Consider the following 26,656-nt stretch of genomic DNA (forward strand, 5'->3'; position numbering starts at 1 on the left):
ATATGTATATAGAATACATACGTATATAGAATACATATGTTATGTGTATATATGTATATATATAGGGTATATGAAGGGTTATTATGAAGCAACAAAATGAGGTATTACACCTTCTCATAGACAGAGACATCTATGCCTAAAGATACAATGAGACTTCCATAGCATGTAGGAAGTTTTAACTGGCAACAAGCACATAGGAAGCAAGATTATATGCCATCATAGAAAAACACCTCAAAATTATAATAAGTATCTCGCAAAATTCACTACCCAACCAGCTTACAAAATTAAATATGGCAGGAGCTCAGATACAAGTACAGAGAATCACCGGCCCGATGAGCTCAACCACTACAAATGCTCGTGAGCACATGGTACCCTGGCCCTGTTGTAAAGCCTGTTCACAAACATCTCCAAATGTACATAGGTTGCTAACAGTGCATATATAGCCAGGTTCCAACAGTTACAGCAGCTCAGCTAACATGCAACATCTTTGTAAGATAACAGAATTCAACTGTCTCCATCAAATTTATCTAGTACCTGGAAGTACCCTGCCTTGCCACAAACTTTGTATCTTAGTTTAAATTCCTTGCTTTAATACAAACTAATGCAAGTTTATTCTCTCTCAGAAGAAAAACTACACACATTACCTTCTGAGGGGTCAAAACTCTCTGCCTGAACTTTTCAATCGTATCTTGACCTGCAGCTGCCCATGCACTAGCAAATGCTTCAGCTTTGTCTTGATCCAGGTGAATGCTTTGTAGCTGCTGTTGCAGTGAAGCAGGCTTCAAATTGTGATAGACTGCCTGTGAAAAGGAAAAATAACTGCTGTTGCTGAGTGCTGCTCTACAAGCCACACCACATACGTTCTAGCACAAATGGTCACAGTGCTCACACAAGATTTTTACTAGCAACTCCACTGGGGGAACTACATGCAGCCTGTTCATTAACCCTCTAACTTGGGAGACAGAAAACTGTAACTATCTCAAAATGCTCTTCTCAAGATAGAGAAACTACAAAAAAATAATGTAGACACAAGCCAGATGTGAGTATATGTACAGTTATCAGTGAAAAAAAATGGGCTTTGAAGCCAATTGTGACTATCAAGAAAGGAGAACTTTTCCAAATTCACACTATTCAAGCAAACCTAAACTACAAGGTAATATGCTGAAAAACCAAGAACAGTTTGCCTAAACTGAGTTAGATATAACCTCCCTATTAGTGTCAATTTTTTTGTGGAAGACACTCTGTGTCATTCTTCACTTTCAAAACAGGACTGTGTCACCACCAGGTCAGGGAAAAAAAAGAAATAACATATGTGGCAAAGACTGTACAGCAGTCTTTTTATCTATAATGCCTCCATAGACCAAAGGGCTGTTAAAACAGTTATGGTCTGACAGAACAAGAAGCTGCTCCAAGAAGCATAGCTATCAGCAGGAAAACAAAGAGTGCTCATACAACATGTAATCCATCTGGGACTCCTTTTTTTTTGGCAGATATTAATATTCTTCACTCTTTTTTTTTTTTTTTTAATGCAAAAAAAGGCAAGAAAAGAATTAACTGCTTTTTCTGTTCATCTTCAATAATTATAATATCAATTAAGCAGTCTGAGGAAATCAGGAAAAGGCAATAAACAGGTAGTTCTGCTGTTTTGCTGAGATGAAAATTAAAAATTCCAGTCTGGAGGTGACCTCAGGTTTCACTTTCATTTTTCGGTGGATGGGAGCCATGAGGAGGACTGTTTGTTTTATTTCTAATGCAGCGGAATATGTTAAGTGAACTGATCATAAATTGACGTGTAAGAAAGGACCAGATTTAAATCCCACAACAGACCATCACTATGCATGCACTTTGCACAACACTACACGTTCTATACTTGCATGAAATGGATGGATAACATCATGCGCTTGACAACTTTTAAAACAGTTACCCTATTTACCTATTTAATTTATTTTATTTATTGTAATACAACAGCTTCCCAACCTTAGTAGAGGTAGTCCATGGAATCAGAAAACCTCTGTTTACAAGGTGACTACACCTTGCAGTCATCCACTCATCCAAATACTAGAGCTACATTAGGTGTGCCTGTTCACCTCACTACAGACTGCTTCTGTGCACGAAAATTTTCCGTAACTGACTCTTAAAGTAACTAAGCTGTGCTCAGTAATGTTATCTAGTATTTTCCTCACAAGAACTTAAAAAATGCAGGGCTGGCTTGTTTACAATGAATAAGAGAGAACAGTATATCTCATAATTATCAACAGTTCCCGTGGAGTCATGCAGACCTCGCTTCTACTATTAGCAGAAATTTACATTAGCAGAAAAACCACTCCAGAAAGGCACCTAGTCCCATCCAAATCAGAAAGGCATGAAACCAAAAGCAGTAAAATCATAATCCCAAAACATACAGAATATACTACAGATATGTTTTCACTAATTCCTTTTTAACTTCAGTGTCCTATTTTTTAAATCTACAGTTGGATAAAAAAATACATTTATCAATGTATAATGATGAAAACAAAATACCTGTTCCAAAATGAATGATATAGTTTCAAGAACCAGATGAAGATCTTGTTTTTCCAATGAAAAAGCTATTTGAAGTTTTTCTTCCTCCTCTTCACTGAAGGTACTTTCAGCCTGAAGCACAAAAATGGTTAGTCCTGACATTTCATTTAAGGACCAAGAGCATGCTTGTCAAAATAAAAACTTTCTCCCCATCTTTGTAAACACAGTGGCTATCCAGTTGTTTCTAAATAGAAATCACAAAGCAAAGCTCTTTTCCAACAGAAAACACAATTCCTCTCACTGAAAATCAAAATTAAAAGCCAACACAGTACCACAGGGTTACCTGACAGACATCAGAAAATGCTTTCTCTTTGTACCTCATAGACACTACAGAAATATTCTTCTTTCAATTATCAGATCATCTCCAACAACCTTTTATAAATAAAAGTAAGACAAGTACAAAGAGCATTATTTAAATCACACCCCAGAAAACAGAAGGCAAAACTGTAGTTAGTTATGTATGCTTCTTCCATTCTGGATACCCTTCTAAAAATCACCTATGCTGTTGCAAAGGAAATAAAGGCCTAATGTACATTTATTTTGAAAGTCAGATTTGAATCTATAGCCTACTGTGTCACTAAAGACAATTGAGAATGTGCTGTATTTTTAAAACACAGCAGTTGTACTTACTATACCACAGCAAATTAAATAGTAATTTAAAACACAGACACTTTTAAAACCTAATTACTAACAAATCTATAATACAGACATCAAAGCACCACATTTAGACCACTTAGTAATCCAAAACTGCAAAGCTTCACAAGCAAAACAATTTAGCTGTCCAAATAAAAAAAAGATGCAATTACACAAAACTTTCAATGATCACAACGTTTGTAACAAGAGTATCAAAATGGAAACATTATTTGAAACATTAGCTGTTAAAAGGAAACACAGAGCTCCCAGTATCTGCCTTGTTAAGGCAATGAAGTTCATTTCAAGTTTCCAGCAATTTAACTAGGTACTTATAGTTAGGTACTTCAGAAAGGTCAGCAAAACTATTCATGAGATTGAGTGGGCTGAATTAAAATAACCACTTCAGCTCATGTAAATGCTGGTTAAAACTGTGAAGAGCTACTAAAATGCTACAGAGTAGTAAAAAAGAACAAACCAAACAAACAAAAGGTTGCTGATGCATTTCAGTTACCAAAGAGTTAATATCCATGTGAAACCACTGAGAAAACTCTCTGAAATTAACAGGGCACCCAAGCTAGTGATGTTAATAGAAAAAAACCCCAAAAAACAGCAGTTGAATCAAATGAATCCTTACAGTCTCACATATATAATCTTGAATATATTTGCATTTTTTCCATGCTGCTCCAGTAGTACTGTACCATTCAGCCTGCATGTATATAAAATTCTGTGTTTCTTTTTATACTTTTTCTGAACACAAAACAAGGGAATAAACAAAATCTGAGACTGAAAGACAATGAAACTGACAAAATAGTTTCTGGTGTAAGATTCATTTTACAGTTTCCCCTGCAATATTTAGTACAAAGTTTAGAGTTAGCCTGCATTTGACATTTTGGCACTGTGCAATGAAACTGACTTCTGATTTACTTTCTTAATTCTGCATTTATAAACATCTTCTGCAAAGATGACAGAAATTTTCACTGAAAGCTCTGGACTTAATTTTTATCCTCAATTCCACAGGTGTCTTTAGTTGATGGACATGCACAAATGCAGAAAAATAAATAAAACACACATTTAGTGTTTCCCTTGTATTGTAAAATGTGGAACATGTAAAATTTTCTTAAGAAAGGATGTTCTTTGATGTTTGTATACCGTCAAGCCTAATCAACAAGAAAGGTGAACAGAGAGAAGCCAACAAGCTCTAGGGGATGTGCAGGTTTTAGAAAGACAGATTACTTGTTGGAAGAATTGCCTTGTTAAGGTTTAGGGCTTGACATGTGTCAGTGACCTCAAACCTAGGGGGAGGTTAACAAAACTTGGGAAGGAGGGTGTACCACTGATAGTGAACACAAAGAATGCAGAATTTATGGGCCTCAAGGACATTTGGCGGAACTCCCAAGATAAGGAAGAAACTAAAAAAGCCAACTCAGCAACTGTGCTGAAATCAGCTCGGACTGGGTAAAAGGTAATTCCTGCAGGGCAATCCGTGGCCACTGATTCATGACCACCAAACCATGAAGCCCACTGACTCAAAAGGAGAGAGTGAGCACGCAGACTAACTAGCATGGGAACCAAGAGAATGATTAAGCAGTAGAAGATAGAACATTAATTAATAAGAACTATGCAACTTGTTGCCAATGAACACTGAAGCCTTTGTTTGCTAAAATGTGTAAATGGTAAAAAGTTTTTATGGTTAGAGTGCTTGACTTGGGGAATAGCACTGAACATCAGGCCTGCACAAACCTAAAATAAATAATCAATCTCTCACTCGAGTGTGTAACCATCGGCTTTTTGCAAACCCAGTATAAAACTCGATTTTTGTGGACAACACTCGTGAAGGCAGAGGCGGAGCGTGTGCAAAAAGTCAAGCAACTCGCGCGTCCTCTGACACCGCTCTCGGAGGCGCCAGCACCTGGGGGCAGTGGGCTACAACAAGCATCTCTCCCTCTCATGCCATTCACCTTCTCGCGCCATTCGTTACCGGCTTTTATTTCATTCCCCCGAAAAAGTTCTGAATAATTAGTGAGGAATTAAATTAAAAACCAAAACCCTCTAAAGGAGGGGATGGTGGCGGGTGGTTTAGGCTCCGCAGCCGCACTGCCCAAGCTCCGGCCGGGCCCGGCCGCGCGCCCTCCCAGCACCGCCGAACCCCCGCTCCCGCCCCGTCCCAGTGTGACACGGCCCCGCCACCTCCCCGGGCCCCGCCGGCTCCCCGCGCCCCGCCAACCTTCAGGTGCAGCTTCTGGAGAAGGCGGGAGAGGAGCCGCGGAAACCGGCCCGGGTCCACGGCGTTGAGCAGCGACACGGCCCTGCGGATGCTGGGAGGAAGGAGGGAGGGGGTCAGAGGGGCCTTGGCCCCGCTGCGCCCCGGCACCGTGGCGAGACCTGCTCCGCCCCGCCCGGTCCGGAGGGGCAGAGCGGCCCGGCGGGAGCGGCACCGCCGAAGCGCCGGTACCTGTCGCTCTCCGGCACGACGGGCGCCGCCATGGCTGCGGCGCGGACCCGCCCCCGACGGCGGCCTGGCGGGGCCAAGCTTTGCCGCACCACCCGCGGCGAGGGCAGCGCGAACCCACAGAATCAGGGAGTGAACCAGGGTGAGAAAGATGTCTGGGATCGTTGTGTTCTAGCCCATGATCCGGCACCACCATGTCAGTGAGACTAAAGCAGTGGAGCGTGACGTCCAGTCTTTCCTTAACCACCCCCAGGGACCGTGACTCCACCACCTCCCTGGGTAGTCCATTCTAATGTTTAATCACAGTTTCTGTGTAGAAATTCTTCCTAAGGTCCTGCCTAAACCTCGCATGGCGCAGCTTGAGGCTGTGCCCTCTCGTCCCGTCGCTGGTAGCCTGGGAGAAGGTGCCGACCCTCACCGTGCGCGGAGGGCGCGGGGCCGCTTCCCGGGGGGCTCCACAGCGGCGGCGGCGGCCGGAGGGGCTGCGGCTGAACACCCGGCGGGACGGGCCCGAGCCGCCGCGGTGCCCACTAGCAGGCAGCGGGGACGAGTCCGCATCCTGGTGCCACATCCCTCAGTCCTCTCTGTGTGGAACTCCTCAGCCCCTCAGGCTCCATTTGTTCCCACGTGGGAGTGCACAGTCAGCCCCTGGAACACCCATCATCACAGTTCTTGTTTGTAGGCCGGGAACATCGCTATGGCAACAGCAAATTGTTCTGGAGGCCGTGGAATCTACAGACACTGGCTGCATTCCCACCTTCCGCCAATAACCTGTGCCCAGGTAACACTCCCAAAGTCCCACCCCATCCCACGCCATTGAACTCCCCTACATATGGCTAAGAGCACACCATGCCTTGTTTCAGGCCAAGTACAAGGTTGTCAAGCTACATAAACAGAACCACTAACTTTCAAGCATTGAATTGTGTGTTTCTACTCCATTTGAATGGATGTAATGTCTGTGAGACCTTTATTTTCCATTATATTTGGCTGAAATTTAAAAAATGGGATCAAAGACAATGGGATGAGCAAACAGAGGGACAGACAGCATAACTGTGTAAGCCTTGTTTTCCTAGGAAGCCAACGAAAAATATTAGAAGTCTTCAAAAGTCTTTTGAATGTGGGTGCAAAGGTTCATAAGGTGTGTCATGAAGGTAATAAATGGTAATAATTATGGTAAGCTCAAGAGACAGGTGGGAAAACATTGGAAAATTTTGAGGGTACTGTGAAGAATGTTTTATAAATGCTGAAATCTTCACTCTATGAACTGAAGAGAATTTAGTCAATGCAGTCAACTTCAACATGGTCAGCATTTCAGCCAGAACATCTGAAAAGACAATGTCTGTTTAAATAGACTTGGCCTTAAGAAGCAACTTTAGGAGAAAAAAAGAGAGTGACAAATATCACCATATTCCATCAGACATTTGAAAGTAGAGAACTCTTGCCTGAGACTTTAAAAACATTTGTGCTATACTTCTGTCCTGGGTAACCCAAAATGTTATTGTATTCTGTATCTATCTGTGCCCGAAATTGTTACTGACACTTTAAGGCCCAGCGCCACAGAAACAGAAACAGAAGTGTGGGGCAGGTGGGGGTGATACCAATCCCTTTAAAAAGTTGGAGCACCCAAGTCAAGTGCTCTTTTCCCTCGTGGCATTTGCTCAAGGCAGAGGCTATTTCTGGTGGGTTTTTCTGGGCTCACAACAGCAGCAACCCAAAAAGCTGCATTTTGTAATCAGAACCTGTTTCAGAGTGAATTTTGCAACACCTGTTGACCCTGTGAAGCTTGAGTTAGTCGAGGCCGGGTCACCGCATGTCCATGCTGAGAGACAGTTTCTTCCCTCCTGCTCCCTCCCAACACACCCATGGCTCAGGAATAGTAGCGTCAATGCCAGCAGAGTCCAGCAGGTGACAGGAGACAGAGAAACAACAGCACCAGCACCTGATGAACCAGAGGCTGACACCATGGGGCCAGGGTCACACCCCGGTGATGCCCGTAATTCCCATCTGCCACGAGAACTGCTTTGTAAGCTCCTACTTCCCAGGAGGATTTTCTCACCATTTTCCCTTTGTCTTTCAAAGCACACTGCTGGCTATGGGGGCCACCATCCTGGGAGGGAGGGGGCACCACTCCACCATTTTAGGTTTCTCTTTTTTCCTGGAGGGCCAGTGAGATTTAGCAATTTTTTATCTCGTGGTTATTCACTGTTATTGTTTGCCTGTTGCTGTTTTGCGTGTTAGTTAACTGTTATTTTTTCACTTATATCTGCTCATATTCATTTCTCTTTATGGTGGAAAGGGATTGGTTAAAACTATAAGGGGAGGTAACTCATTTCAGAGTGTCCACTTTTTAAATTGTCTTAAACCAAGACAAACTCTTGTCAGAAGTTGGACCCACAGTCACTGTTACGAATGGCCATTACATTTTTCAAGCTGTTGTTCTGGGATGAAATACAATTACATTCAACTATTTCATCTGGTTTTCTGTGCTCTTATAAAACATGAAAAAACAATATTCTTGCAGGAAATTTACCTGGCTAGAAAAGAAGAATGAGTGTTTTGCTCCACACTGGAAGAAGAAAAAAACCAAACAACATAATTTCTTGTCCTAGAAAATTTGCCCCAAGAGCAGAATTTATATTATAAAGTTTGTTCAGGCAAAATGAGCAAGGGTGGCTGGATGTCTAGACAATTGCTTACTTATTTCATAAAGTTCCAGCTGGTACAGGTATTGGATGTGCCACTCAGGTTTGCTCCCAATTCTCTGGTTTTACAACCTGGACCTTTTTTAAAGTGTTTTCTTTCACACTTTGCTGCATCAAAATGAACATTTAAAATGAATAATCAAGAGAATGAACATTAAGAACTCAACTAGGCATGATCCTGAGCAACCTGCTCCAGCTAGACCTGCTTTTCACACAGGAGGTTTGACTTGCAAGCCCTGAGGCTTCTCCTACCCTGTATGATTCTGTGTTCAGAGCCTCACTGAAGAACACAGCAAAGAGAGCACCTGATTTGAAACAATAAATAATGAAGCTAACCTGACAAGGTGCTGTCAAGTGCACCATTAAATAGTTTTTTGTCCTAATACCTTCTCTGTTACTAAAAAAGAATTCTAAAAAGTTGTGACTTCTCATACATCCATTCATCTATTATTGGTTTGTACCTGCACCTATGTCACAATGAGTGTTTTAAGATTGTTTAAAGAATCACTGGCAAAGCAATCAGTAAAAACACATTAATATAAAAGCTTTTATAGGTCCACTCTACTACTTACTGGATAGTCAAGGTACACTAAGGAAAAGCGAACAAAAATCCAATCAATCCAAACCAAAATAAACCCAAAATTTTGTGGGGAGGGGACAGGACATGGGTTGAGAGGAGAGAGGAGGGAGACAAAAGGATAGAAAAGGGAAGGGTGAAGGGGAATGCAGCCCAAAGGCCAACAACACTGAACTTAATAGCATTTAAACTTAACAGTACTTAAAATTAATAGTATTTAACTTAACTTATAACTTAAGTTAAACAATTTAAGCAGTTAAAAATCTAGGAGAGCAGTGTTTCTCCCACATTTGGTATAGCACATGTACACTTGTATGCACACAGGCATAAAGAGTCATTGCTCTCTAGCAGATTGGCCCCCAGCCTGTGCTGGTACTTGGGGTTGTTCCTCCCCAGGTGCAGCACCCTACACTTGCCCTTGTTGAACCTCGTGAGGTTTCTCTCTGTCCAGCTCTCCAGCCTATCAAAGTCCCTTTGAATGTCAGCACAGCCTTCAGGTGTATCGGTTTTGTGTCATCAGCAAACTTGCTGTGGGTGCATTCTATCCCTTCATCCAGGTCATTGACAAACCTGCTGAGTAAGACTAGATCCAGTACTGGTCCCTGGGGAGTGCCACTGACTACAGGCCTCCACCTGGATTCTACTCTGCTGATCAAGATCCTCTCAGCTCTGCATTCAGGCAGTTCTTGATCCATCTCACTGTCTATTCATTTAACCCACATTTCCTGAGCTTACCTACAAGGATGTCATGGGAGACAGCGTCAAAAGCTTTGCTGAAGTTGAGGGAGACAACATCTGCTCTCCCTTCATCACCCATCCTGCCATGCCAACTCAAAAGAGCTGCTGCAACTGTAATGCATTTGGTGCAAATACGTATTTAAGGATATTTGAATATTTATTCAGAAAGTCTGAAGTTGGTCTGTATTTCTTTAGTTCACCACTTTTGGTTTTCCCCTAAGGTGAGTCAAATCTGTATTCTACCCTTGTATGGATGGATATAGACAAGGTTCAATTGCGCTTTTGTAGGAGGCATTTAAAAGGATAGTGAAAATTGTCTGGAAAATAATTTTAAAATGTATCTTTTTTCTGTTTTCTTTATTTTCTTTTTTAATGCTTTAATGATGCAGTGGGATTGAATGGCACTTCATCATATGCAGAAGTTTATTTTAAGCCAGGAGGAACAGTTTAGTGGTCTTGTAACTGAAATATCTAGAACTGAAATATCTAGACTTTCTGGAACCACAGATCTGACTTTTCCCAGGACTGACTGTTCTTCATTGTTTTTAAAGCACTGAAGGTAAACTGAATACTTCGTGGTTTAAGTTATCTAATGTTAAGTCCCCATGTGGATAGGAATCTCATAACAATTTTTATATAAAATGTGGGAGCTTACTTTGGAAAAAAAAATCTCAATTTTCTACCTGTTGTTTTACAGTGCTATCTATGATCTGTTGTATTCCTAGTCTGTGTTTCAGAAGTGCTATGTTACACAATTTTTCACTGTGGAACTTTACATGAAGGATTTGCAAATACTGAGAAAGTGAAAAATCAGGATCATGTGTTCCCTTTAGTAGTAGGGAAATAGACAGGAGACTGGTGGTCCTGCTATAGCTGGCTACCTAGTCAGCCTTGTGCCCCAATACACCTTTGGTCTGCCGTATTGAAAATTCCCATCTCTTAACTCACCCAATAAAGCCTCAGATGTTCATGGTCTTTCACATACCTTCACATCTTAAAAGTCATAATATTTAATGGCTCTTGCCTTTGCCTCTTCTGAGCCACATGCTAATAATTTTTTTAATACTTCCTTTTAATTGGCCTTTGTTTTAGAAGCAGCTGTAAGTATCCAATACAATATGAAAGGACAGCTATTGGTTTTTTTTCCTCAGAGCTGTGACAACTTCAGATGTTGACAAGTAGACACAAATTGTTAAACAGAAAGTGTCTTTAGTAGACAGCTTTCTAGCTTGAAATCTAACTCTGTGCAATGAAGGCAAACAAGAAGATGCAGTGCATAGGTCTTATTTTATTTTCTGAGTTTTCAAGTTTGTAAATGGCAGGAGATGCACAGCAGTCTTTGGAATTAAGACAACTCCAATAAGACAATGTCCAAGCACATAGGAGGCTAGAAGGGAAAGAAACATCTTTATGCAGAAATCATATGGGAACACACTATTCATTTCCCTGAGACCGGCTTATTTGTAGTAATAATATCTAATAAAGCAGAGGGTGAATATCTCCTTCCAGATAGGTAGTGATGTAATGTGTTGCAGTGGGGATACTGCAACACGCATATACCAAACCAGGAGTCCCGTGGAAAGGAAATATATATGGACAGACAGATTCTTGATAGCTGTTTCAGAGATGTTTATTTCTCCAGCCGCATGGCCGGGGCTCTGCTGAGGAACTGTTCCAGTCACGGGACCAAGGGTCCTTCTGCCCGCGCAGGGAACACAAACCAACCCATGGGAACGAGGCTGAGCAGGGGCAGGGAAGCCCCGTGTCTGTGCCCTCAGGGCCCCTCTCCCAGGGCTACACGGCGGGGGAGAGACCCCAACACCTCACCCGTTTTATTTTAATAAAAGGAGAATGAAAACAACTGGATAAACATAACAAGAACAGTTTCAAAACGAAACAAGCCACCCTCCTGAGTCTATAAATGTCCAAACAGATTTTGTGGAACATCTTAGGGCTGACAGAAGGGAGACAGAACTCTGAGCATGCTTTGTGGGGAAACTGAGGCAGGAGAGGGTTTAACTTCTTCCCTCCCCCTTTTCATCCCCCACTCGGCATTGGAAAGGGATTTTTGGGGAAACAATTGGCAAAAGCATAGTTTTGTGAGGGAAACCATGGGTGAAAAAACGGATTGGGAATACACTGGGGGTAATAGGACATAGGGTAAAAGGGAAAGGTGGGATTAGGAAAGGGAGACTGTAGGGGGGGTTTACAAGGGAGATATTGTCTAACATGACTACAATTTTTAGCATGTATACTGCCTTTTACAGGAACACCATCAGGCCCAGTGACCTGCGATGCTTGTAACCCTTTTCTACCTCGTATAATTTTGAATTCCACTACCTCTCCATCTCCCAAGCTTGGGATGCATTTTTCAGGGTTATTCTTTTTAATAGCAGTTCTATGCACGAATATGTCTTGCTGGTTGTCACACCTTGTTATAAAACCATAATTTTGCTTAACATTATACCATTTTACTATCCCTAAGGTCTTAGTTACTATGATCTTTTCCTTTTTCCGAGTGGCTGCTGTTTTCTGTCTCGCTGCGTCTTTGCTCTCTCCTTCGGTCGCTCCCGTGTTGGAATTGTCGGAGCTGCTGGTGCCTGCGCGCTCTTCCCGGGGTCGCGTTCGGGGCTGCGCGGGCCGGGCCGGGCCGCGCCGCTCAGTTCTCCGTGCGTCGCCTCCTCTGGTCGCAGCTTCGCTGCCGCTGCCGGCCGCTGCACCCACATCTCGGCCGGGCCCCCGAGCGATGACTTCCCCGCGCCCTGCTCCAGCGCGCGTCTCGGCCGGGCGCGGCTCCGTTCCACCGGCACCAGCCGCCGCCCGCGCGCCGCCCCTCTCGGCCGGGCGTTCCCGGGGCTCGCTCCACCACGCGCTGCGCGGGGCCGTGCGGGCACCGCCGGGTCCCGCCGCTCCTCGCTCCGCCGCCGACACTGCGGCTCGCGTGGCTCCGCCCGCGCGCGGGAGCTGCCTCGCTGCTGCTCGGAGAGCGCTCGGTGCACGTGGCCTGGGCCGCACGGTCCCTGCGCCAGGCTTCCCTTCGCCAAGACACAGCTGACATTGCTCAACAGTCTCGGTAACTAAATAATATTCACGAAAATATTCTTCCATCGGCATATATTTTGACTCCACTATTAACTGTGTCCAAACGGTTTTCCAAAAGCTCTTCGTAAGAATTAAATCCCAAGAAACGTAGAAAAAGTTCTTAAACAACCATGCCAGGAAGTGTTTCAGTTCTTTCTGAGCTTGAATCAAGCTAAAATTTACAAATCGTTGTTCAAGAATCATTTTAAGTTTAAGATAAATGTCCATATGCGGCTCTGAGCGCCAAGAGTCTTCCCACGGTTCCTCCATAGTTTAGATATGGAATAGCAAAGCAAAACCAAGAAGAGGAATCCAAAGTTTCCAGGGTTTACTCACACAAATCAGTCGCTTAGGGATCGGGGATCATTCTGCTCTCAATTCTCCACCATTATGTTGCAGTGGGGATACTGCAACACGCATATACCAAACCAGGAGTCCCGTGGAAAGGAAATATATATGGACAGACAGATTCTTGCTAGATGTTTCAGAGATGTTTATTTCCCCAGCCGCATGGCCGGAGCTCTGCCGAGGAACTGTTCCAGTCACGGGACCAAGGGTCCTTCTGCCCGCGCAGGGAACACAAACCAACCCATGGGAACGAGGCTGAGCAGGGGCAGGGAAGCCCCGTGTCTGTGCCCTCAGGGCCCCTCTCCCAGGGCTACACGGCGGGGGAGGGACCCCAACAGTAATGTAATGTAATAACAGAAGGAAAATACAGTGGAAGACAGAATAATTTGAAATTAAATGAACTGAATCAATTTTTAGACAAGAGACTGAGAGGTGGTATCTTAGTTTGGGGTGTAGTTTAATATGAGTCTACACTCTTCCTTTCCTCAAGTCGCAATGGGATCACTGGTAGCCATGAGCAAAGCAGCCCCATGGACAAGGAAAAGACAGGAAAAGTAAACTCACAGTGTCACAAATCGTTTAAACTGCATAATCTGGGGAGGAGGGGAGGAATGGGGAGAGAGAGAAGAAGGACACACAGACCTTAAGGAATAGTTCATTGATCTGCTTTCCCTTATTTTACACTGGTTTCTAGAGCAAACTTATTCCATAGGGAAAATTATATTCTGTTTAGACTGATTTATAAGGTATAAGATGATCTGATGCCATCTGGAGCAAAACCTATTTCCAAGAGACTATGAAATGTTCTCTGTCATTTCTCTTAAGGGATTTAAAACTGTAAGATCATGCAATGTGGTATTATGTAATTGCCTAAGAAAACTATCAGATATGGGCACTGCATTGTTATTTGTATCTAACACCAACTTTCACAATCCATATGAAAATATGTATAACATACTTTCTGCTTCCCCATGTACATCTGCCCTAATAGAATTATACTTGTGCACTGTGAACTGCTTGTTTGGAATTTAGGGAAAAGTTAGTAGGATCATTGCAATGGTATTTTCAAACCACAGCAGAACTGCCTCTGCCCTGTTATTCTTTTATCTTGGCACTCACCTTTCTTTATTTTTCAGGTTTTGTGCTCTATTTCCAAGGTGGCAATAAGTGTGTTTGTAATAGAGTTCCCTTAGACTTTGCATTTAGCTATGACTGTGACTGAGTCACAGTCCATTTTAAAAACCATGGCATAACACAAATGAATTCAACAACGAGATTTACACCGATCTGGGTTTAACCACATTATTCAGAAAATGTAACATGTAGCCTTACCACAGGAATCCATGTGATCAACTATTTAGGTTTTTGCCTTAAAGTGGAAAGAAATAGAAGCTAATTCAAACCTATTCATTTCAGATCTTGAGGTTGTGCCAAAGGAAGGCTGCTATCTTCCTGTCAATTTAATCAACTTTATCTTCTTAAAGAGCTGCTTGTTCCATCAAGTCCAGAATGAGTCTATGGCACATCTGGAACAAGAAACAATCCCTAACTCCTGATTCATCAGCAGGATTTTCCTACCTTAAGAAATATATCTCAGAGAGTATGTGGGCTATTTGGACTCCTGGCAAAAGTCAAAGGGTACTTGGGGACCAGTTTTTTAACCAGCACAGAAGATACTCCTATGATGGTTTTTTTTGGTAGTGGATGTTTTTATAGAATTGAAGAATTGTTTAGGTTGGAAAAGACATTTAATCACTGAGTCCAACCACTAAACCATGTCTTCAAGTGCCACATCCACATGCCTTTTGAGTGCTTTCAGGGATGGTGATTCTTCCACTTCCCTGGGCAGCCTATTCCAGTGATTGACTACCCTTTCAGTGAAGAAATTTTTCCTAATACCCAATCTAAAACTCCCCTGGTACAAATGGAGACCATTTCCTCTCATCCTATCACTTGTTATCCAGGAGAAGAGACCAACCCTCACCTGTCTACAACGTCCTTTCAGGTAGTTGTAGAGAGAGATAAGGTCTCCCCTGAGCCTCCTTTTCTCCAGGCTAAACACCCCCAGCTTCTTCAGCTTTTCCTAATAGAACTTGTGCTCCAGATCTTTCAACAACTCTTGTTGCCCTTCTCTGGACTTGCTCCAGAGTCTGGACATGCTCCAGAGTCAATGTCTGTCTTGTTGTGAGGAAGCCAAAACTGGACACAGCACTCAAGGTGTGGCCTCTCCTTTGCCCAATGACAGGGGGACAATCTCTGCCCTGGTACTGGTGGTTACACTGTTGCTGATGCAGGCTAAGATGTCAATGGCCTTTTTGGCCACCTGGGCACACACTGGCTCATGTTCAGCTGCTGTTGACCAGCACCCTCAGGTCCTTTTCCTCTGTGCAGGTTTCCAGCCACTTTTCTCCAACTCCTGCATGAGGTTGTTGTGGCCCAAGGACCCAGCACCTCACCTTGTTGAATCTTATCCAGCTGGCCTTGGCCCATCAATCCAGCCTGTCCAGATACCTGTGCAGAGCCTTCCTACCCTCCAGCAGTTCAACACTCCCCCCCAGTTTAGTGTCATCTGTGAACTGACTGAGGGGGCACTCAAACCAGTTATTAAACAGGCGAAGCCCTGACACTAGGCCATGGGGAACACCACTGGAGACTGGCTTCCAGCTGGATGTAACTCCATTTACCACCACTTTCTCGGCCTGGCCATCCAGCCAGTTTTTAACCCAGGGCAGAGTGCCCCTGTCGAAACCATGAGCAGCCAGTTTCTCCAGGAGAATGTTGTGGGAAACAGTGTCAAAGGCTTTACTGAAGTCCAGGTAGACACATCCACAGTCTTTTCCTTATCCATTAGGCAGGGTCATCCTGTCATGAAGGAAGATCAAGTTAGTCAGGACCTGCCTTTCCTAAACCCAGACTGGCTGTGCCTGATCCCCTGGTTGCCCCATACATGCCAAATGAAGGCATGTGCTTCATGACCCTCTCTGGTACTGAGGCCAGACTGATGGGCCTATAGTTCCCTGCATCCTCCCTCCAACCCTTCCTATAGACCGGCATCACATTTGCTAACATCCTGTAATCTGGGACTTCACTAGTTATCCAGGACTGGTGGTAAATGATAGAAAGTGGCTTGGTGAGCTTTGCTGACAACTCCCTCAGTAACTTTCAGTGGATCCCATCCAGCCCCATGGACTTGTGTGTGTCTAAGTGGTGTAACGGGTCAGAAGTCACAGCCCCTTTAATATGGAGGCTTCATTCTGATCCCCATCCCTGTCTTCCAGCTCATGCGGCTGGGTACTCAAAGAACAACCTGTCTTACTGTTGAAGACAGAGGCAAAGATGGCACTAAGTACCTCTGCCTTTTCCTCATCCTTTGTCATTATGCATTTCCCCACACCCATGAGATAAGGAGATCCTCCTTAGCCTTCCTGTTGTCATGATCACAGAAATCACAGAATATGCTGAGTTGGAAGGGACCCACAAGGCTCATGAAGTCTAACTCTTAATCCTGCACAGGACAAGACTTATACCATGTTCTTGAGAGAACATTGTCAAAACACTTCTCAATTTATTTATGAAAGTATTTGGTGTATTTATAAAAACATTTCAGCAGTAGCCAGAATAATTTCTGGGCTTTGTCCATTCTTTCTTTCCCTGCATAACCTCACGACATCCTTGTAGTCCTCCTAAGTTGCCTTCCCCTTCCTCTCTTTTTTACCCAGAATTCCAGCCAAAGCTCTCTGTTCTGCTAGGATTGCCTTCTTCCACATCAGCTTGTCTTTTCGCACATGAGGACAGCCTGCACTCTTAAGATTTCCTTTTTGAAAAACCTTGTCCAGCCTTCCTGGACTCCTTTGCAATTCAGGACTGCCTCCCAAGGGTTTCTTACAACCTAGGCAGACCTTCCTAAATTCAAGATGGCAGTTATGCTGATCCCTTCCTTTTTTCTCTGAGAATTGAAAACTCTATCATTTCATGATCCCAAGATGGCCCCAGACGATCACATCACCCTCTAGTTCTTTCCTGTTCACAAAGAACAGATCCAACAGGTGCCTCCCCTTGGTTCCCTTACCAGCTGTGTCAGAAAATGGTCTTACACACACTCCTGTAACTTCCTGGACTGTTTCCCCTCTCTGCTGTATTGTATTGACAGTAGACATCTGGAAAGTTGGAAGTCCCTCTAGAGAAGAAGGGCAAGTGATTGTGAGACTACTTACAAAATATTTCATCTGCCTCTTCATCCTGGCTGGTGGTATACAACAGACTCCCACAAGGCAGGATATCTGCTTTGTCCTTCGCTCTGATTCTTGCCCAGAAACACTCAACCCTATTGTCACAATCATTGAGCTTGAGACAACTGAAACACCACCCAACATACTGGGCTACCTCCCCACCTCTTTCCTTGCCCATCCCTTCTTAAGAGTTTGTAGCCATCCATCACAGCACTCCAGTTGTGCAAGTTTTCCCACCATGTCTCACTGATGGTGACTATGTCACAGCATTCCCACTGCACAATGGCTTCCAGCTCCTCCTGCTTGTTGCCCATGCTGCCTGCATGATACAAGCTTAAGGTGTCATTAGTTAAGAGGAACAAAAAATCTTTCCGAGGTAGCAAGTCAGAAGGAGATTTTGGTGTTAAGACATTCTTGGGATCTGTTCCCAAGTTTCTTCTTTTGGGAGATATCTCTGTCTTGGAGCAGTAGGTCTTTGTCACAGAGAATGCCCTCTTGTAAGGGAGAAAAGTCGTGCCATATTCAAAGTTGGGAGAGTCTCCTCAAAAACAAACAAGTACTAGGCCTGAAGAATGATTCCCCCACTAGCAGCATGCTCCTGGAAATCACCTGCAACCATCTGCAGCCTTCTTCAAGATGCAGAGGGACCCTCACTCCTCAAAAAGGGTCCATCATGAATGAGAACACCTACCTCATAAGAAGACTGGGTATAAGTTATTAAAATCTGTCGTGTCTTGCATGAAGAGGAAACTTCTGGAACTAAAGAGACTTTTCTGCCCAGAAGGAAAAATATCCAATCTGTTTAGCCATATAATTAATAACAGGTGGACACTTAATGTGCCAAATGCTGTAAGAAAATAGTGCTGACTGAACATGTTGGTTTCAGTCTTTCAGCCTGGGCAGTAAGAAAGAATTGCTGAGAGAGAGCTGTTTCCACTCTCCTTTGCTTAATATATAGAGGAACATGGTAAGTAGTGGCCTCATTTCAAAGAACAGTGTTATCTCAAATGCCTCTTGCCTCGCCTATATGAGGAATGAATACATCAGGATAAAAAGGCTCTTGGACAAGCCTACACAAAAGAAAGAGCTGTGTCACACATCTGAGTAAACTAACAAGCAGAGAAATCAGAAAAAAACCCTCATTACAAGTAATGGGGTTCAGCTTCCCAGGGTAAGAAAATTATCTTCCCATAACAGTTCAAACACCTTCAATTTTAGAAAGTCAAGATTTGGAAAGGATTGACTAGGTGCCTCAGCAAAGCTCACAAGGAAGAGGAAGAATGAAATGCATACTTTTACTTGATGGAGAATGGTAACGTTTGTTAGGCAGGCAATAAAGATGCACAAGCACCACTGCCAGCTGCTTCACTAAAGACAATTCATAAAATCAAGATTTATTTTAATAAAACATGAAGAAAAAAGAACAATGTTCAGGCACAAAAACTATCGGAACATAATCAGTCAGGGACAAAAAATGGTAGCACACTGATCACATCCCCTGCTTCAGTCTCAATTGTATCATAAACCCATTTTCTATTGCAGCGACATTCTGGTCCACATTTGTTTGAATTGCATTTGGGGCAAGGATAGAAGCAACCCAGGCAGTCCATTTCCAGGCAGTCACATAAATCTATGTCATTGTAAAGCAGCCTGCCATGTTTGTCGTACTTCTTTGTAAATCTGTGAAATAGAACAAAAATTATTCTCAGAGAATGCTTCAACGCATTCAGAGACTAAACCAAATACACGTGGAAAACATCTATGCAATGAATATTTAGTCTTTAACAAACTCACAGCAAAATTAAATACCAGCATTATATCCTATTTGCAATAGCCATTGGTACTAAAAAATGAATGCATACCAAACTAAATCAAAATTCCCTTAAAGTCACACAGTAAAACCTTGTTTTCCCAACACAGCTTTCAAGTGTAACAAGAAATTGCTCTGCAAAATACAATGCTTTTAGTAATTTCATTTAGATTCAGTGAACAGCCTACTGGCCATTTTTTAAAGTAAAGTATGTAATAAATCGGAGGTCTTACTTGGACTCATAAAAAAAATTTTGTTTCATCTGTGACATGCATGCTTTCTTTTTCTGCTTTCTAGTTTCAGGATTGAAGTCAGCTACCTGAGGTCCTGGATTTTGAAAGGCTAAGCATTTTAATTGTTTCTCGAGTTTTTGCTATAAATAAACAACAGAAAGTTTGTAATTAGTACAATTGGAAAATATATTTATTAGCTGCCAAGTGTCCTCACTGGCTTTTGAATGACATTAAAATTAATATTCCTGGTAATTTTTAAGATTATATTGATTGTTTAAAATGTTTGCTTGTCTAACTATTAATCGAGTATTCCTTTTACCGACTGTGCATCCTGACCGGAGATGGAACAATCATGACTCTGAATGCATGACTCTGGTACAGTGGCATGGAGTTCGCAAGTTGTCATGTGAGAGGCAGAATTATGTGTTTTGTTCTTCATCTAAAATGTAAAAACAAGTACTATGATTATAAGCATCTCAAATGGATTCACTCTTATTTTCACTGTTCCCTCAGATGCCTAGAAACTATCTTTGTCCAAACAATCTCAGGGCAATAAAAATGCCTGAAGGAGCAACTAACGCAGTTACAAAGCATTTTCACAAGTGAGAAATATGAAAGAAAACCCCAACACACAGACAAAAACAAAGAAGCTCAACTGAGCAGTTTTCTGAGGAATAGGAGGAAGCATTTTCCTGCCAATTTTATGGAGAACATGTTTGCAATTAGCTAAAACTGCTGGATACTTTCAGAAGTTAAAACATCATCTCTGTATTACCATTCCACATAGCCCATGTATGTTGACAGCTATTTCTAAAGTCACTGCAAACAAACATAAGCATCATGTCAAACAATTTCCTTTTGGACAATGATTGTGGACTTTGACCATACACTTGTCATTCATTATGTAAAGGTACAAAAATACATACAAATTTATCTTTTCTCCTGTTATGTAAATGGAGCTGCCTTGCCATCTCTCAGCTTCCCTGGAGGGTGTCATTCCTTTCAGAGTCCACAGTGATTTTCCACAAACAACTGAGCACTTTCACTGTTTCTCATGGGGAAAGCAGTGACAGTTCAGCCCAATCTGCTGATACAGTGATTCAGAAATATCCATGCACTTGAGTACACTTTTTTACTAGGTGGTTGATGCTGTGCATCTTCAGCTGCATCCTCCTGAAAACCTACAGGGCAATCGCTCATGTAACTACATTAGTCAGACATTTCTGCTTTGGACTCTAGGGTAGATTTTCAGCATCATCATAATTCATGATCATAAATAATGCAATTTTAAGTTGCAAACAAATAATAAACTATGGCAGTAGTCCTCCCTCTAAGACTACTCTCCTATTTCCCCACTTATTTAGAATTGCCCTTAGCCCTCTAAATCACTTCACTGCAAACTTGATCCATTTCACTGTTGTTGTTACTGATATTTCCTCCTGACTCCAGCTCTTTAATTTTGTAATGACTGAAGAAATTGAAGGCAATGGTAAGTATCTTGATAATAAAATAGTACTGGAGAAGTCATACCAATTTTCTGTGTCTTATTGAGCAGTCCTTAGCAGGAGACACATTTTTTTCTGCAGATGTTTCCTGGGAAGAATAGCTCTTCTCACAGTTTTCTTCCACGAGATCACTCATTTGACCACCCTTGTGAAATACGCACATATTTGTTAGACATACACAACAGTATAAAGACTTGTAATTTAAAGAAGGTGATATCCATTCAAGGCTTTTATGTGTTCTTAATCAACAGCAAATGCAAAACAAAACATGTGTCAGTAACAGGCTCGATTTTAAAACTATTAAAATAATATCATGAGCATATACAAAAGCTCTATCACCAAAGCCATTCCATAATTCGCTCAGCAAAGGTCGGAAAACCGGCAGTGTTTAAATAACACAGAGCTCGGGAGGGCTGTTGCCACGCGTGGCTCCGAGGCCCGGAGCGGCGCTGAGCGCACGGCAGCGCGGGGCCGCAGTCCCCGCGCCGGCCCGCAGGTGGCACTGCTGCCCCAGCCGTGCGCGGCAGTCCGAGCTGCGCCCATCGCTGACATTCCCTGCGGATTCACTGTTCTTCCCGGGGATTTCAACCAACGGAGTAAACGTAAGCTGCTTGGCTTTTGAATCTCACTCCTTTGTGGAAGATTTTTTTTAATAAGTAGAATGTGTACCTTTTAGGTTTAACAGGAAAACGTGCATCACTCACTCTGCTACCAAAGTACCCCAGGGAGGCCTGTGGGTTCTGAGAGTCTTACCCTGCAAATGCCATCCATCACCTCTCTGCCATCAACACAGTTTCAGGATGGATGTTAGCTACTTCTTACCAACCTTGTGCAGCTACTTAGTTAAAACATTTTATGCAATATATACAGTACCAGCACCTCAGACTTTAACCCCAAACACAACCAGAAATAATTTTAAATTTCTGGAGTTCCTCCAACCCTTCCCTGCATGCTGCCCAGTCTCTCCCATTACCTCTGAAAGGTAGCACAGTGATCTCTGTCACTTTACCCTGTACTTCAGGACTGTTGCCCCAGCCCTGCCCCAGAGAAGGACTTTGTTTCACCAGTGCTGAAGGACCAGCAGGAGTCCAAGCCTTAGGTTTGGACTCTCTTGCAGCCACTTCCTGCAGGGCAACAGTCACAGTGAGAACAGGAACAAGAAGGAATTGACTTTGGAGTACCTGGAGGGGATGTCTTTTTGAGAGGTGAAACAGGCTGAACGCTGTTTCTGAGGGGGTTTCCCATTCTCTTCAGTAACCTGAAGAATGATGGATGTGACACTGGTCACAATGGGATGCTTGACAGCAACTGCTTTAAATATCATGTTAGGATTAGAAAAGGAATTCTGTTAGCAGGCAATTAGTATTTGCTGGATTGGGGAGCCTGCTTTCCTACTGGAAATTCGTTATGGGTCCATAAATGAATAAAGAATGAAGGGCAACACTCTAAAGAAGATGAGTATTGCTCTTCATTTGCAGTCAAGTTGGAGTCCTGGTAAGGATTTTCTTCCAACATCTCCTCTTGTGTCCAACCATACATCTAGCATTGTTAAAGCACTTTATGAGTATGCATGATCATCATCCATGCCTGTTTTATCACAGTATGCAGGGTTCAGGAGCAGAACAAGCATCAGCAGCTACCAGTGTAAGCATGCAGAGTTTCCATGTGTCATCTATAACCAAACACACAAAATCATTTTAAATACTAACAAAAAAGAACAAGCATCTTGTTCCACAGACGTGTTTAAAATGCTGTTGCACCTTAGCAAAAATATCCTATACAGAGAATGTAGCATATTTTTGTCTCCACATACATATACTTTAAGTATATAGTGTTGAATTTTAATCTTCAGGAGAGATACCAAAAAAATGAAGCAGAATGTGACTAGGAAAGTGAGCAAATTTCAGAAACAGGTGAGACTCACAGGACTGATTATCCTCCACAGTGTGTTCTGAGTGGAGACAGGGAAATGAGGGAGACATAGACATCCACAATGAAGCCTGCAGAACCTAATTATCCAAGGGAAAGTATTCTTGGTCCTGAAACAGAGTTTTTTCTTCTACTATTTTTAGTTTGACTCTAGTGATAATCCAGGGGCAATGCACTGAACATTGGTCTCTTCTGTAAAAATTTCAACTCTGAGGACAACCACCAATTGCATTCTTCCTCCACCAAAACCTGTGGTCTCCCATGCTTTTTGAATACAGCAAGTACTTTTCTGGAGCTGATTATCCACAGATTAACATCCCATTGTGGCTACAGTGCATGGCTGAGAACTGACAATTTCAGCACAGAGCCTTGAAACAGCTGACCAGGCTAAAAGCAAAGTAAGGGAGGAAGAAAATTAGAGGCTGTGTTTTAATAATAAGAGTCTTATCCATGACACAGATGTTTCTGCTCAAAGAACAGTTTCAGAAGTTGTTGGGATTTGGAAGGAATTACATTTGTTTATGATTCTCATAAAAGAAATATTTTTCTATATCTGGTTTTTCAAGAATTTCATATTTCTGCTTATGATCCCTGCAGATTGCACGACTAAATGTTTCAGCTGGTGTGAAACGTGGTGACCAGCATTCCAGATAGTTCAGGCTGTTTGATCTCAGCAGCCTAAAGCTAGTGTCTCTGCAGGGCTTGCCAGAGTGAATGCACATTGTTTCCAAGTTGCATTTGTTTGTGCCATTGGAGACCTTCTGGCTGAGATATATGAGGATGTTCATCACTTTCACCAGGACAAGATAAGATGCTGTCCCTATGGCTTTAATCCCTTATGTCCACATGGATTAGACAGACCCACTGCAACAGTCCCACCTTTCTCACAGCCTAGTTCTGCAGAAATGTCTGTGGGCTCAGGAACCAGCAGTCAAATTTGTGGCACATTCAAGTACAGATCTCAGAATTTCTATAGGACATCTGATGCCAGCCATATTAAGAATGGGAATAAATTAATCTTTCTCAGATCAACTATGGACTGAACTGTAGAGCTGTGGAAAGACCACCTGGCATCTACTCTGTGCCTCTTCTCACAGCCACAAGTGTGCATGTATGTTCAGAGAACGGCCTTGAAGCCAGGTAGGAAACACAGACCAGATGAAGAAATAGATCTTATCTCTTGTAACTCATCTGGTTTACCAGAACACTGAAAACATAGTGACAGCGCAATGGCCCATTCTTTAACAGGGGTCTGGAGGAGCAAATGCATCCCTCTCAAAATAACACAAATGCTCATGAGTTGTCCCTCCCAAACACAGACACCTTCTGCTGTATCTGAAAGTGAGGGATCCTGTGGCTGAAGTTAAACAGTTAATTATAAAATCATGTGCATCTTCTGGTTCTCATACAACAGTCAGAAGAGAACTGCCAGGTACTTACTTACCTTCTGAAAACCTGTGGTTCTGAAGGATGTATGTTCAGTTCAGAGCAGACGGCAAGAGAGCAAGGAGGTTCTCCATAATTTTAAATCGTACTTACCAAAGAGAGGAGGGGAATGACACAGCCTAGATTTACTGCTGCACACAATTCCTCTTGTATGATATCAGCCCCAAAGTGACTGAAACAGAAGACAAATAATCAAAATAGTGCTCCCCAGAGAAGCAGGCTGAAGACAGTGCCAGGTAACTGTCTTAAAGGACCTCACACTTTCTGTCTCATTAATTATGCCTTTTAAATAGTACTTAGCACAAAAAGTGGGACTAGAGAAATTGTATAAACTGGGATGAGAGTTCTCATTTCTCATTTGTATCTATGAACAACAGAGCAAATGTATTTCTTAGAGCTTTTTTTTTCTTAAAGGTAAGTAAACAAAAATATCCTGTAATAGACCACTGCATTTTTTTAGAAGCAAGATATTTTTAGGGCATGGATGTAGTAAAGAAACACTTTACCATTTTAGACAAAGTGTTTTCAATTCTATTCACCGTTTCCAAAAGTCAAAGTAAATACGCTCCCCAGTTACTGACATGAAATGCAACCTCATGTTTCATCTTGCTGCCTCTCAGGTTTATTTGTTGCACTTGTGCAGACAACGCAGTCTTCTCCTGATACCTCCAGATGCCAATTTTCAGCTTGCTGTAATCACTAATGGCTTTTATTATTCTTCTCTAGAACACAGCTAAATCCTAATAAGCATCTGAAACTGTCAAGTCTTATAAATTCTCCTTTTGTGGCTTAGACAAATAGTCCAACATGTCTTTTTATCTTAATCAGCTGTATCCACCCATTCTCTGAGGTATTTTATAACCCAGACTGAGGGCAAGTAGATTTTTTATTCACCACATTTTTCTTTACCTCCAAACATTTTTAAAACCAAAAGATGATACACAGCATTCAAGCAGCAGACCTTAGCTAGGTGATGTAAATGCTGCTACGCGTACCTTCATTTTGCTTCACAGTGTGTTTGCTGGAGTTCTTGTTGTGAAAAATAAACCAGAAATCCCTCAAGGGGGAAAAAAAAATTCACAATCTCCCAGGTACTTACACAACAGCAAGCCAAAACCAAAAAACCTACAACCTGTTTTATTCTCATAATTTTTTTCTGAGGTTCTTCTTTCTCCATTAACTACTTGATGGAGAAAACAGAAATTAATTCTATCAATATAAAAATTGTAATTAAACCATCTTATGCTTAATACCTCATTCCATTTTGCTAATTATACTTACGTATCTGAACTTTTTCTGAATTGCTTGTGAATGAGTTATCATGGCATACGTGATAACATGTAGCCTGCAATCTGCTCAGAAAAGCTTCTGCTGGGTGGGTGTTGAACTACAAGGATGTAAACATATGAGGATTAAAATCTTAGGTGACATTTAGAGAGATTGATTTCAGAGGCGAAACTCCTAAGGCTTCCTATAGGAAGAAGTTTTCCCCACCATGAGCACGGGACTGTAAATACACCTGGGGAGATACAATACAAATGTCCCTGGCTGGGGGGAGGGAGGTGCTAGGGAGCAAATGTGTTAAAGTTCTCTTAAGCTTTCTGCAAACCAAGCTGATCGCTCCTCCAACAGCCTAACGCACCCTGCCCACAGTGTGCTCAGTAGCACCTACAGGGAGAAAAATGGGATAGCTGAAGAGGAAAAAACCCACATTTTCCAGTGTAAACAATTCATCTGTGGTATTCTTGTCCTATTGAGAAGGAGTTGTTTGAATCTCTATGATTTGTTAAAATTTTGACACAATGCTATTCCTCCCATTTTATAATTAATTTCCCTTCCTCTTCCTCCTCCTCCTCCCTTCACCCTGGTTTTGCCAAACCACCAGATTTATCAAGTCTTTCTGCCTCTTCATTTTCCCCTCCTGCACGTTCAAATCGGCAACATTTACTAGGAAGGAAAGGATGGGGTGGGGTGGGAGGGACGGAACGGAACACACCGGGGGGAAAGCACATGAAAGTCCGGCAGATTATTTTTGTGGCTGAGATGGCCAGAAGAGAACGCGTAAGGCTTGTGTGAGGCAACAGAGGAGAACAAGCTCCCCTTGGCCAGAGAAGGCTGTAAATCCTCCTTGCCGAGCGGCCCGGCCCTGCAGCTCCTGACAGACCCCTCAGGGCTGCTACAGGCAAACCGACCCACGCCGTGCGACCGACCCAAAGCAGAGGTGCCACCGTATGGCCTCCGTGCCCTCAGAGCTTCCTCGGCCTCGGGGGCACATCCCCATCTGCCGCCGGGAGCTCCCCTCCTGCCCCCTGCTCCCTCCCTGCTGCGCCCACACTCGCCTGCCTCGCGCTCCTCCCGGGCCGCCCCGATCGCTCGCACCTTGCGAGAGCCGCCCTAGCGCCCCCGCCTGCCGGCCC

General features: G+C 42.9%; 2 protein-coding genes across 9 annotated transcripts in view; both read right to left on the bottom strand.

Annotated features, from left to right (window-relative positions):
* COMMD10 (COMM domain containing 10) overlaps window positions 1-5,748 on the bottom strand; it is a 113,941-nt gene extending 108,193 nt beyond the window's left edge. For 3 of the 4 annotated variants that reach the window (XR_004237679.1, XR_004237680.1, XM_032097192.1), the window contains exons 1-4: window positions 5,645-5,748; window positions 5,417-5,507; window positions 2,521-2,631; window positions 645-800 (exon numbers count right to left, since the gene is read on the bottom strand). Coding sequence is in view for 2 of the 4 variants with exons in the window: in XM_032097192.1 (XP_031953083.1) it covers window positions 645-800; window positions 2,521-2,631; window positions 5,417-5,507; window positions 5,645-5,676 (390 nt within the window). In the remaining 2 variants the exon portion in view is untranslated. The remainder of the gene's footprint in view (window positions 1-644; window positions 801-2,520; window positions 2,632-5,416; window positions 5,508-5,644) is intronic. The other variant, XM_032097191.1, reaches the window with a different exon arrangement.
* A 12,931-nt stretch (window positions 5,749-18,679) lies between these two features.
* Window positions 18,680-26,656, bottom strand: ARL14EPL (ADP ribosylation factor like GTPase 14 effector protein like). 5 transcript variants are annotated; one of them, XM_032097187.1, is made up of 7 exons: window positions 25,521-26,526; window positions 24,333-24,411; window positions 22,046-22,536; window positions 20,890-21,009; window positions 19,679-19,798; window positions 19,360-19,499; window positions 18,690-18,996 (listed from the first exon to the last, which is right to left on the bottom strand). In XM_032097187.1, the coding sequence occupies exons 4-7, from the start codon at window positions 20,998-21,000 to the stop codon at window positions 18,774-18,776; spliced, it is 594 nt and encodes a 197-aa protein (XP_031953078.1). In that variant the 5' UTR covers window positions 21,001-21,009; window positions 22,046-22,536; window positions 24,333-24,411; window positions 25,521-26,526; the 3' UTR covers window positions 18,690-18,773. The 5 variants fall into 5 exon arrangements, with proteins under 5 accessions (XP_031953080.1, XP_031953076.1, XP_031953078.1 ...); XM_032097189.1 differs by lacking the exon at window positions 22,046-22,536 and having other exon boundaries at window positions 18,680-18,996; window positions 25,521-25,533; XM_032097188.1 differs by lacking the exons at window positions 22,046-22,536; window positions 25,521-26,526 and adding an exon at window positions 26,579-26,656.

This window comes from Corvus moneduloides, chromosome Z (assembly GCF_009650955.1).
Source record: "Corvus moneduloides isolate bCorMon1 chromosome Z, bCorMon1.pri, whole genome shotgun sequence".
Classification (NCBI taxonomy): Eukaryota; Metazoa; Chordata; class Aves; order Passeriformes; family Corvidae; genus Corvus; species Corvus moneduloides.

Coding starts and splice junctions, on each gene's coding strand:
- ARL14EPL (XM_032097185.1), bottom strand. CDS start 21,027: ATGTGCGTATTTCACAAGGGTGGTCAAATGAGTGATCTCGTGGAAGAA. Junction 19,799..20,889: donor CAATAAGACACAGAAAATTG/GTATGACTTCTC, acceptor TTTACATTTTAG/ATGAAGAACAAAACACATAA. Junction 19,500..19,678: donor CCGGTCAGGATGCACAGTCG/GTAAAAGGAATA, acceptor GTTTATTTATAG/CAAAAACTCGAGAAACAATT.